Source organism: Rhineura floridana, chromosome 9, assembly GCF_030035675.1.
Source record: "Rhineura floridana isolate rRhiFlo1 chromosome 9, rRhiFlo1.hap2, whole genome shotgun sequence".
Taxonomy (NCBI): Eukaryota; Metazoa; Chordata; class Lepidosauria; order Squamata; family Rhineuridae; genus Rhineura; species Rhineura floridana.
In genome coordinates, this window is record NC_084488.1 from 630498 (window position 1) to 642645 (window position 12148).

The 12148-nt window shown below is 40.8% G+C and overlaps 1 protein-coding gene across 5 annotated transcripts in view; it reads left to right on the top strand.

Annotated features, from left to right (window-relative positions):
- Positions 1-219: 219 nt before the first annotated feature.
- ADD1 (adducin 1) overlaps positions 220-12148 on the top strand; it is a 130460-nt gene continuing 118531 nt past the window's right edge. For all 5 annotated transcript variants that reach the window (XM_061584694.1, XM_061584695.1, XM_061584696.1 and 2 more), the window contains exons 1-3: positions 220-383; positions 10549-10758; positions 11740-11902. In XM_061584694.1, the coding sequence (XP_061440678.1) occupies positions 10567-10758; positions 11740-11902 (355 nt within the window). In that variant the 5' untranslated portion in view covers positions 220-383; positions 10549-10566. The remainder of the gene's footprint in view (positions 384-10548; positions 10759-11739; positions 11903-12148) is intronic.

The following is a 12148-nucleotide window of genomic DNA, read 5'->3' on the forward strand; positions in this document are numbered from 1 at the left end:
CTACAATCCAGGATTTTTCCTTTATTTCCAATGGGAATCTGTCACTTCTACTCTAGGGAGACAAAAAATGGCGTCAATAGGCAGACTATTTCGCCGTAAAAGAGTGGAATTCTTACTCTTCATTTATAAGTCTATGATTCCAGCCAATGGGTAGGTTGCTTGTTCTTAACGTCGATGCTCTCCAATGACTGCCGTGCTTATTGGCCTGCAGATCCTTCAAAACCGCACCCTGGCGCGGCGAGGGAGGAGGAGACGAGCATAGCTGCTGGGTTCGGTTGGCCGCGAAAGGCGCGTCTGTAGTGGATCTGTTTGAGGTGGTTCCTGAGTCAGAGCTGTTTTCCTTCGTCGTCGTTCCTGCAACTTCAGTTAATAAGGCAGTGCCCGTAAGAGAAGGGCGGGAGTGTGGGTCATTGCGCGTTCATTTCCCCTCTGCCTTGGGAGAGGTAACCCCCCCCCCGCGCAGCCTGGTTCAAGGGGAAAAAGAAAGTCCGTTACCAGTCAGGGAAGGGCCGGGACAGGAGGAGGAAAGGCGTCTGTCGGTTTCCCCCGAAGGACGGTTCTGGCTCTTTTTGTTTCCTTTTTCTGGTGTTGGTGTACCAAGGGCTTAAAAACCACCCCCGAAGTTCGTGAGGGTGGCTTCGGTGAGCCAGCCCCATCTCTTCCTGCCGCTCTTATGATGGTGTTCGATAACTGAATGTTATAGTTAGATCTTTCAGGCTGTGTTTATTGGGGTTCCTGACTGTTGACACGGATTGTGCAAGTTTAGGCTGGCTGTTGGAATAGAAATGGCCGTTCTACAAATAATTTTTTTCCATCAAACAAAACCCAAGACGGTAGAGACACTCGAAAACTAAAGACCCCCAGGCGTTGCATTCTGACTGCTGTTCCATCTTTCCTTGCCAACCCCCCTTTTTTGCAACAAATGGGGCTCCACAACAAAATATTTGTTTGGGGGGGAAGCCTGAGAGTGGGAAAGCCTCCCTCCATGGGAAAGACGATAGCCTATCGCTTTCCACAGTTCTTTCGCGTCTCTTTCCAGGCGGCTGCACAGAGCTGAGCGGCCTCCCACGTCAGAAAAGAAAGGTCCGTTCTTAGGTGGAGGCTGCCTCTTGCCCACAAAGGAAGAGATTTGAGGAGATTACTGGTGCATAAGGGTGGGGTGGGGTGTAAGGCCTGCTGATTATCCGCATGTCAGCAAGCCCTACACCCCTTGTTTAATGGGTGGGAGTGGTACCTTCTTTCTATTAAGTAATTTGTGCATTTATGCGAATCTTGGGGTTCCCCAAGAGTGGTACTAATATTGTGAGTCGATGGGGTTGTTCTGGTTATACCATAGCCAAATAAACACCAGGTGTGTTGTCCTTCAACAAAAGGTTGCAGTGTGGAGTGCTTCTGATCAGGTTTTGATTTATTCTGTCTTTGCTGCCGCCACAATCATTCAGCATTCAGTGCCCCCCACCCCCTGCTCAGAGTTTCTTTCCCTCTCTGACTGCCATTGTGTTGTCTCCTGCCTTTGATTTGTATAGGGCTGTTTCTTTTCTTCCCTCTTACACTTGCACTGTGTTTTTTTCCTAAATACTTTCTGTACTTGTGCAAACCTCAGGGTGGAAAGCAGCCTATTTCCAGGGAGGGGAGCTGGAGCTCCTGATTCTAGTCAGCTGATGGTGCACCAGCAGCAGCTAAGCTAATTCCCAGCTCTGGGATTTTTCTCTGGCTGCGGAACAAAAAGCTGAGGTGTTTTAGTGCATTGGGTTGCACCAGAAGCCACCTCTAGTTTTCCCTTTGAAGCCATTTGGAGGTGTCCTTCTACCCTTCCATAACGTGTGGGTAAAATTACCTTGGAATGGGATGCTGCCGCAAACTTTAATATTCAAATTCTTGGGGGTGGGGAGACCTTTCTTGTACTGCTCTGATTGCCCCCTCTAACAGGGTATAAGAAAAGCAGTCATTCCTACCTGGAGATAGCTCAAGTTTATTCTGCCTGTCGGCAGGAGTGTCAGTGTGGCTTAAAAAAACTATGCAACAAAGAAGACAGTCATACAAAACGGCAGATAACAATAATACACATTTCCTACCAAGAAGTTCAAAAGATCAAGAAAAAACATGATTAATCATTTTAAAAGGGCTGAATGTTATACAGTGCCGTTAAAGCCTATAGAAAATAAAACTGGCTTTACTTGCTTTTAGAAGTTGAGCAAAGAAGGTGCCAGATAAACTTGCCAAGGAAGGGAGTTTCATGAATTTGGCGGCACCACTACAGAAAAGACCCTCTTTCTATTAGCCATCTGTCAAACCTCTGAAAGGAAGGAGGATCCAGAAAAGGGCCCCTGAGTTGACAGGTACTCTGTATTCAAATGCAAAATATTGCATTCTGCCTTACAAAATATAAGGATGAGAGAACTTGAGAGCACACCTGATCGCAGGTGGCTGACATCTACAGAAATAAAGTAGGGAGACTGCTCAGCATACAGGAGGCTATTCGCAGGCAACACCCAGCATAGATCAATCCTGCTACCCCGTGGATTAGTGGAGGAAATCCCTTGGTTCATCATTGGTTTAGTTTGCGGCTGATACAAAGCATAAATCCTACTTGTATTAATGCTCTCTGAAGGTTTTCTTTTTAATTTCTATTCTGCTTTTTGACAATGGTGATCTTCAAACACCTTACAATAATTTAGTTAAAAGCATTTACTGTAGTTCATAATTTTTTACTGTATTTAGTAAACTGGTGCCATCTTCATTGGTTCATAGCCACCCAAAGCCTGGTACTTAAGTTAGCCTCTACTGTGGGAAACTTAACCTAGTGCCCAAATTACTGTAAAGGAGGAGCTGGGTGAGCCTTTCTGGGTAGGGCATTCTACCACCAGCATGGCACCACAGAGAGGGCACTCTTCCTGGTAGCTACCTGTTTCACTTTAATTGGCAGGAGCACCCAGAGCTGGAGGCATTGTAGGGAGATGAAGATAGTGGTCAGCTGCAGGTTAGGCCTCTTTGCTTTGTAGCATAGCCAGCTGTCCCACTTTCTTAAAAAAATAAAAACAGTTTAGGCAAGGCCCTGGCACTTCTTGGGGTGATGTCCCTTGTTTTTAAGCTGGAATCCCTGCTTGCTTCAGTTGATGAGTATACATAAGAGAACTGAGCAAGCATTCTCCACCAGTGAGGACAGACAATGTGGTACTTCTAGATGCTGGATTGCAGCTCCCATCCACACCAGCCAATGTAGGCCAATGACCAGGGACGTTACAAGCTGTGGACCAACAATATCTGAGGGGCACTGTTGGTTATTCCTGTTCTGCAGAGTGATTCGCTCTACTTCCCCTATCTCTGCAATCTTTTAACATTTGAACTAATTATCATATCAATATCAAAACTTAAAAGCCTTGTTTTGCCTCATCCTCTTGCCAGAGTATGCAAGGCCTGTCACCATAATAACCCAGGCAAAAGAATTTGTCAAAGCCTGACAGTATTTGATAAATTTAAAACTAGCTAACCATTATTTCTAAAGGTGGCTTGTTTAAACTAAGTTTGTTAAGAATAGTATAGGATGTGGATGACATGGGAAGCTGTGGTTAACAAAAAAATGAAAACGTCCATGTGCTGCCTCCTGATTGCATAGGACAGTAGAAGAGCATGTAAGCTTCATGTCGCATCTGCATATGGTCAATATATTTTCTGTTGCTAACTTCTTTAACAGTCATAAGATGTTCCTCTATTTATTTATTAGATTTGTTAGACGCCCATCTTGCAGAGGTTAATCTGCCACTCTGGGCGACGTACAACAAAATACAATACAATCCATGTAAAAACAATTCAAAAAGCAAACCGTATAAAATTTAAAAACTGAATAAATCCCCACAGAACTACCCTCTGCCACCCTAACCCCCTTCCCAAGCCTGGTTAAAGAGCTAGGTTTTCAAGGCCCGGTGAAAGCATAACAAGCATAACTCTACAAGTTAAACAGACTGTTTAATGTCTTTTTTCCTCCCCAACGAGACTTTTTAACTCTGACCTTCCTAACAAAAGCTTTTTTTTACAGAAATATGTATTTATATTTATATTTATAATGTAACACAGCAATAACACTATGCCTCTCATATATACATCACAGTAACACTTGAAAATTGTAACGTCTGCTTTCTTGAAACTTTCCCATTTTGTTATTTTTCACATTGCCACTTTGGTGATCATTCTTAACTTTTGCTGCATACTGTAGTGCATACTTAATGCTTTGTTCGATGCCTCTGTATTTTGTTGAGCTTCATGTTCCATATCTGGAAAGAACCTAAGGCCTTGAAATTTAATATTTTCTCTTCCTTTGTCTGTTTTTAAATATATCATTGCCTTGGCCTTCATTCAGGGTGGAGCTTTTGGCTGGAAGCTGTAGGGAGGCTGCATTCCAGTCTCTAGTTCAAAAGAAAACAGTAAATAGAATGCAACTGACACTGGAGATAGAATTTCTGCATTAAGGAGAACTATCTATCTATCTATCTGTTGTTTTTGCCATTTGACATTTCAGTCTGCTTTCCTCCCCCTCCCCCCACTTTTATTGTCTCTGCACAATAACAACTAAGGGACAATGCTGTGTTCTGAGCTTCTTTTTTTTAAAAAAACAAACCTAAAATAACATAAGATAGGGTTTTCTTATGTAGTATGGTGTCTCAATGAACAAGGTATTTGCTTATTACAATTTGACATCCTGTCATTAATCTAGAAATGCTGTTTTTAAAACTCAAAACTTGTCTCCATTCCTTCTAGAAATCTAGTCTGTCCTACACAAAATGCCAATAAATAAATCCCCGGATCTTAACTATCCAAAAATCAGCTGTAGCTATATCCTTTTGAAGCCAGTTGTTTACTGTTGATAGTTTGCTAGAAGCAGTGATTAGACTTCTGAATCCTAACCCCTTCAAATAACCAATTAATGCAGTAGCATGGATCCATAAAAATATTAATGCCTGTAATTTGGTTAATGAAACCAAAGTCTTCTGCCAAAAAACCATGTTAGGATATATCCCCCTATGAAAGTACTCTTCTTTAGTGTGTAACTGAATCTCCAGTATATATAATCCATTTCTGGTATATGCTGGTATTGTGTTGTTCTCCAAGATATTTTATACCTTTGGGAAATTACTTGATACTCCTTTTCAGCTATTGTGATGTGCAGGGATCCACAAATTCTGGCTGTGCATAGTAACCTAAGATCATAAGTCTACTAATCATCTTTGAAATCTAATTATTTTGTGCTACTCATGTTATTGTATGCATTTTCAAAATAGATACTAGTTTAATCTGATTGTATGAAGTTTGGTGTTAACACAGGCGTTACTTAGTTCAGTGAACATGATTTTTTTTAAAAAAAATTGTGATTGGGCTTTTTTAGGGCTAATTCTTGCCTGCAAATACTGAAGAATTTTACTAAAGGCTCCAATATGGGTTTTGATCCGTAAGGTGTTGTAATTTAATATCCTGCCCATTATTGCAAAAGTGAAGGAAGAATGACAAAGGTTTTTATCTTTGTATTTAATTTTTCAGAATATACAAAAAAGTTAGAACAGTGAATCAACTTAAAATGGAGTACAGTGTATATATAAATGATGTTGACAATCCAAGCTAGCAACTGAATCCTAATGAAAGAAGCAGGAGTTCTTGTCACTTTTAAGTATTAACAACCTTTTCATTTTGCGTTTTCATATGCTTTAGAGTCCACTTAAGCTATGATCTTATACCCACTTACCTGGGAGTAAATCAGAACACGCTTTTTAGCCTAAGTCATTGAAGTTGTCTGCTCACAAGGGTTGGAAAAACTATATTCTGGGCTTTATATTTGTTTAGTGATGAAACTAAATTTCTGGCATATAAGAATAAGGCTTTCAGAGGTTCTTAAACTTACTTGCAACTGTTTCTGACTACAAATGTTGACTCCTCACCACATTCTTCTAATACTCCAATTCTGTGCCAATAATGTGGGAGTAAAGTCCTTTGATAGCAGTCCACAACAGCTCTTGCCGAGGTCACTATGGTTACGATCCCTCTCTGTTCCAGAAAGCGTTACTTCCCTCATATCTGACTAATGTGAATGAGCCAGTAAGATGTGGCTCAGTCAGGTTTTAAAGTGTGTTTGTGCTAAGAACCCTTACATTGTAAAGGTGGGAAATATAGGAAATTGGGAAGTTGCTCTGAGAGAACAGGTGGCAATGGGGGGCTGGGTTGGAAGGACAGGTTATCTTTTCTAATCGGAACTATTGGGGATTCCAGACAAAAAATAAGTGGGGCGAGAGACAAAGAGTAAGCTTGATTCTCATGCAAGTCACAGGTCAAATTGAAACAAATTTGTCCAATTCTAACATGTCCAGTTCTGTTAACTTGAACTGCAAGAGGCTAAATGTAAAAAATAAGAGTGAATGAAGGAAAGAATAATAAAGAGTTCCGTAGTTATTTCCTTGATAGAGTTCCTAGCCTATACTAGTAATTGTTTAGCGTTCTAAGTTCATAAGATCATTTAGCTTGTCACTAAAACTGCAATGGTCGAATTACAATTGGCAGAAAAGTCTTTGTTTAAGCAGATATTTGATGTGTTGCCACCTGATCCTATGCATGCTTAGTCAGAAATTTAGTGAACAAGGGTCCACAGCTTTCTGGTTGCCAGAACTTTACAGCCCTCAGTGCACTCTTTTGTGTCTACTCAGACATCCCTTTATATTCAGTGGTGCTTGCTCCCAGCTCTGTGATCCTACGCACTCTAGTCCCATTAAGTACAGAGGCCGAAGACAATCCTGTGCTCCTCTGGCCAGCTCCAAGTTTAGAGCTAGGAAGAGGGCTGGGCAGGGTCCCTACAGTTGTGCTGAGCATTGCTGAGTCTTGGAAGCCTAGCATAAATACAGCAATTCTGTGCACCCACCCCATTCTGCTCTAAACTTGAAGCTAGGGGAAGGGAGCACTGGTTTGTTTTGGCACTAGGCAGCCAAGGTACCCTGAGTATCTCAACTGGCCAAATCGCAAGTTACAGCTTGAGGGCAATGGGAACTTTTCCTGCTGTTGTGTTTAGCTTCTCAATGCACTGAAAGTATGAGTTTGTGTCTGTCTTGAGAGGCCACGAGGTCCATGCTACCATACTGTTGAACTCCAAACTAATTCTGTCCCTCAGAAACCTAATATTAGTGTATACAGATAGGGACCATGTAACAAAATAGTGCAGCATGGAGTGTTTACTTTAAGTTTCTAGCTACTCTATTCCGTCCCCCCCCCAGCTTTCAGTTTTCATTAGCCAGTCAGTATTTGGTGCTTACTGAGCATGCTCAGTTGTCATTGGATTGTTTTTTGGTCACCATGATTCCCAGTCCCAGCTACATTAAAATCTTGGATTTCTCTGTTGATTTATATGAGGAGCTGTAATTCCAGCGCTTGGAAAATGATTCTCTCTGCCCTTTGTCTCTTCCTCCCTCATTTTCTTTCGGAGAGAAAAGGAGAAAAACAGCAAGAAACAGGGAGAGCTGCCCACTTTCCAATCTACCTCTTACCCCCCCTCCCCTGTGGCTGTTGGGGATACTCATTGGGCTGTGTTGGGGCCTCAGTTTTTTTCTTAAGTGTTTTTGTACTTCCCCCTGAATCTGCTGATACCGCCTTTTGTGTGTGGCTGCAGACCTTTTGGCTATATAAAAATATAACTTGAGATAAATTAATTGGAAGTTAAATTTAGGAAGATATCATGCCTAAGGAAATTTTATCTTTGTGAGGTTCTGTGGGTCAACGCACCAGTCCTTTTCAGAAGTGCTGCAGAGATATAAAGGTGCAATGATTAAGGTCTTGCTGCTCAGAAGAGCTAGAATTAAACCAAAGAGCAGTGTACTGGAGCAGCAAAAAATAGCTGAATAATTTCTCTCACATCCTCCTGTCTCTACTCACCTGCTGCTTCTCTGCCAAGAAAGGAAGGGTTACCATCTTTACTTAAGAGGGCCCATGAAGATGGGGAAGAATCTATATTACCTTCCTCATCATTCATGGACCCTCTTAAATAGCAGTGGTAATTAGCTCAGAGGCCCAGCTTTAAAACATGAAGAGCTAGTACTGTATATTTCCATCCTGCTTTGTTTCTTGGAGTTTGACAGTATAAGGGCTTTGAGGACTGGACTGTCATCACTGATGCTCTCGAACCACTCCAGTGGTGCCAACAACACCATTCATTTAATAGGGCCATGTTCTGATCTTTGAACAGTCTACTAATAAACTGATTTTTTTATTCGTTCCTGGGCTTCTTGTTTTGATGCCAGCTTTTCCTTTAGAAGTTTAGCTATAAACATCCGAAATGGAAAGAAGACAATGAAATGAAATCTTTGTAAGGAAAGGCAATAAAGAAAAAACAATTTAAGGTGCTCATGAAGCCCTAAATGACTTAGGCCCAAAATATCTGAAAAACCACCTCCTTTCCTACAGACCTTCTTGGGTGTTCAAATCAGCAGAGGTGACTCTCTTGGTAGTTCCACCCTAAGACGTTGGGAGTGGTTATCTTGGGAGAGGGCATTCTCTGTGGCTGCTCCTAAGTTGTAGAATTGCCAGATGCACCTCTGTGGGGAGGCACCTTCATTATATAGCTTCTGTAGTATGTTGAAGTTGCACTTCTTCACCCTGGCCTTTGACACTTGAGAGATATATTTTTAGGACCCTCCCTAATTGTTTTAAATTGTTTTTAACATTGTATTTTATATCGTTGTGACCCATCCTTGGACCTTCTGATGATGGGTTGGTAATATTTATAATGATTTATATTTTTAGGACAAAACTTTTTTAAAATCTCAAATTGTTTCATTTATTTATTTATTTATTTATTTATTTATTTATTTTATTACATTTTTAGACCGCCCTATAGCAATAAGCTCCCAGGGCGGTGCACAGCATAATAAAACAGGTTAAAATACAAAAACACAATAAAACATAATTAAAAATTTTCAATTTTAAATTCAAATTTTAAAATTTTTTAAATGCCTGGGCGAAGAGATAGGTCTTTACCAATGCAAACTATTCTGATACTGAATTAGAAGCCGTATTCTAAACCCTGATCAGATACTGGCACACTCATAATTGTGCATGTGTTGTGGCTTGTGTCCTAAGGACACAGTCCTAGATCCCCAATGCTGATGGCTTGGGGGGGGGATAAGAGCATTGCTGGTGGGAGGGAAGTAGCCCTGCCATGCTGGAGGCTTCGGGTTCTGCCATAGCAATGAGAAACTACCATCAGAGGTAAGCTCTGAAATGGAATGTTTCATGGTGTGGATGGGGCACTGGAGGCTTTGAATCTATGTTATCTTAAGCCCTATGGATGCCCCCAGGAGCTTGATCCTTGGGCCCTCTTTCCCACCTGCCTGGAGCTGATGTAGCAAGAAAAGAACAACACTTGTGACCTTCTGCCCTGGATGGCTGGAGCTGGCAGGATCTCTCATGCACCTGGAGGATCTGCAAGTTTGTGACTCTCCAGCCCGTCAGGATTGCTCTGCAAGGCTGCTTAAAAACTTCAAACCTCAACATGGCTCCTAAACAAAATGCTTTTCATAGAACAATTTTGACAAGTTCCTCTCCCAAGTGGCTCACAGTCTAAAATAGACATAGGGAAACAACAGTAAAGAGGAATGGAGGCAGGGTAAATAGAAAGAATATGCAGTTATTTCATCTATACATACTGTCATTTAGTTGCAATAGAATATTGGGATATGGCATAGGATTACACTGGTAACTAATCTTAAGGAAAAGGGGAAGAAACGGACGTTCTTGCTTTAAGGAAATTCCAGATGGGGTACTGTGAGTGAGTTACGAATATATATTCTTGGCATCTGCACAAATCCAGAGTAAAACTATTAGGAAAATGGGCAGCTAAGGTTGGAGCCCTGTAAGACCCCTGAAAGGTACTTACACAGATGCTTGATTTAGACAATTATATCAACAATCACGAATGAATCTTTTGCCCAGGAAATTTGAAGCAAGGCAGTTGTTTCCACAGTTTGAATTCGTGTAGGATTCTGACTTGTTCAAAGGTGGTAACCATGGTTTACCAGTTTGGAGATGGAACAGTAAGCCCTGGATTTTCAGGTAGGAGTAAAAGGAGGAGAAAAATGTCTGTGACAGATAAAGCCTATGTACTACTATGAACTGTTGAGAGGAAAGTGAATGGGTGTTGAGAGAACCTAGAGTGCTGAACAAGGCACTCCATCTAATGAGGTAAATACAGAATGTTATCAAAGGTTCATCTCTGAGGCCTGTTTAAGCATGTGACTTGGTAGTTAAGAACTGGGGGAGGGCTAAGAAGGGAAAGGAGAGAGGCTCAGATTAATTAATTCAAGAGCAGGATCTGGGGTTAGAATTATAAAAATTTAAGAGCAGTATGAACACTTTTTAATGTTCTGATTTTGCTTCCTGATTTAACAAGCTTTATATTTTTCAAAAGTATTCCATCCCCACTGCAGGATAAAGTGGGGAAAGAGTGGTGGTAGGACACCAACTAAACTTTAGCATATGAATTCATTGGTATACTTTTGAGTTTGTTTTTTCTTTCTTCCATAGAACTATTGAAAAAGTGCTATGAATGGTGTATCTAGAGCAGAGGTGGTAACCTCACCACCTCCAGCAGCCCCTCATAAAGAAAGATATTTTGATAGAGTTGATGAAAATAACCCAGAGTATTTGCGGGAGAGGAACATGGCTCCTGATCTTCGTCAGGATTTCAATATGATGGAACAGAAGAAGAGAGTCTCCATGATTCTTCAAAGCCCAGTAAGAATATATACTTATGCATGACTTTAAAAGATAGATAAAAAAGTAATAAGATACAACTGAGAAAAGAAATGACAATAATTGGTGTTACCTCTGTTCTTTAAACACTTTCTCAAAGACAACATTAACTTGTGTGGCAGAATCGAAAGAGTCTTAAGGGACATGTATGCATTCTTGTGGCACGTTGCAGTTCCTCATTTGTTTTTCTAGTGACAAGTACTTGTGTTGCACTGGAGTCCTCCTGAAATTCTCCCAAGTTTCAGGAACAGGTTCAGGCTGCTTTGGAAAGGGGTCCTGTCGAAAGCACCCTAAACAGCCTTTTGTATTTGTATCTTGCATTTCTGTTTTTTAACTATGCTGTATAATGTCCAAAGAGCATTAGTTGCCAGCCAACAAGAAACCTAGTAAATAAAACAAATATATCCATGCCATGGTCTCTTTCCCGCAAGCAACCATGTCTTTTTGAGTGTATTACTGCTAAAACAAAAATGAGAAAAATTGCTGAACAATTTAGCTTTGGTGTCATTATGGTGTCTGGATTATCAGCAACTCAGGGCTGCTTTAGCCAAAACTATTTCCTTGTAAATATGTAGAAAATGACAGGTTACACAGTACCCTGTGACAAAAGCGTCTGTTTATATAGAAGAAATCCACAAGTGGTTGCGAGTTCTTGCAACACAAAGATATTGTCACTTCCGATGATAGGAGCATCTGGAGCAGGATCTCCAATTTATTGTCCCAGTATGCAGGCAAGCTGATGTGAAATTACTAGTTTTAAATGGAGGTCATATATGGGGCATGATTTTGTAATCAGAACTCTTCCCCCTCAAGTCCCTTATTCTGACAGTGTGCCTGAATAGCAGAAGCAAGGTTGATAATTTTTCCTATAGAGATGTTTCTGTTGGTGGCAAGTATTAAGTACAATCAACTTGCTTGAAGTTCTGTGGTATTTCAGTGTCTAACATAGTGTTCTGTTGTTAGGCATTTTGTGAGGAATTGGAATCGATGATCCAGGAACAATTTAAGAAAGGAAAGAATCCAACAGGCCTACTGGCTTTACAACAGATTGCAGATTTCATGACAACAAATGTTCCAAATGTCTACCCAGCAGCACCTCAAGGTGGAATGGCAGCCCTAAACATGAGTGAGTTCCAGTGGATATTTTGGGAGTGGATATGGATTGCCACTGGTGTATTAAAAACTAAAAGTGGAGTAATCCAAACTAGGATGTAAACAAGGCACTTTATTAACTTGTGAAATAATACTTGTAGTAAGGACTGTCTCTTCAATTTTTTTCTGATTTGTTTTGAGAATTTTATTATATTTGCTAAACTGTATTAGTGGACAATGCCATTTACAAGATTGATTGATATAGTGCAGTAGTCTTCAA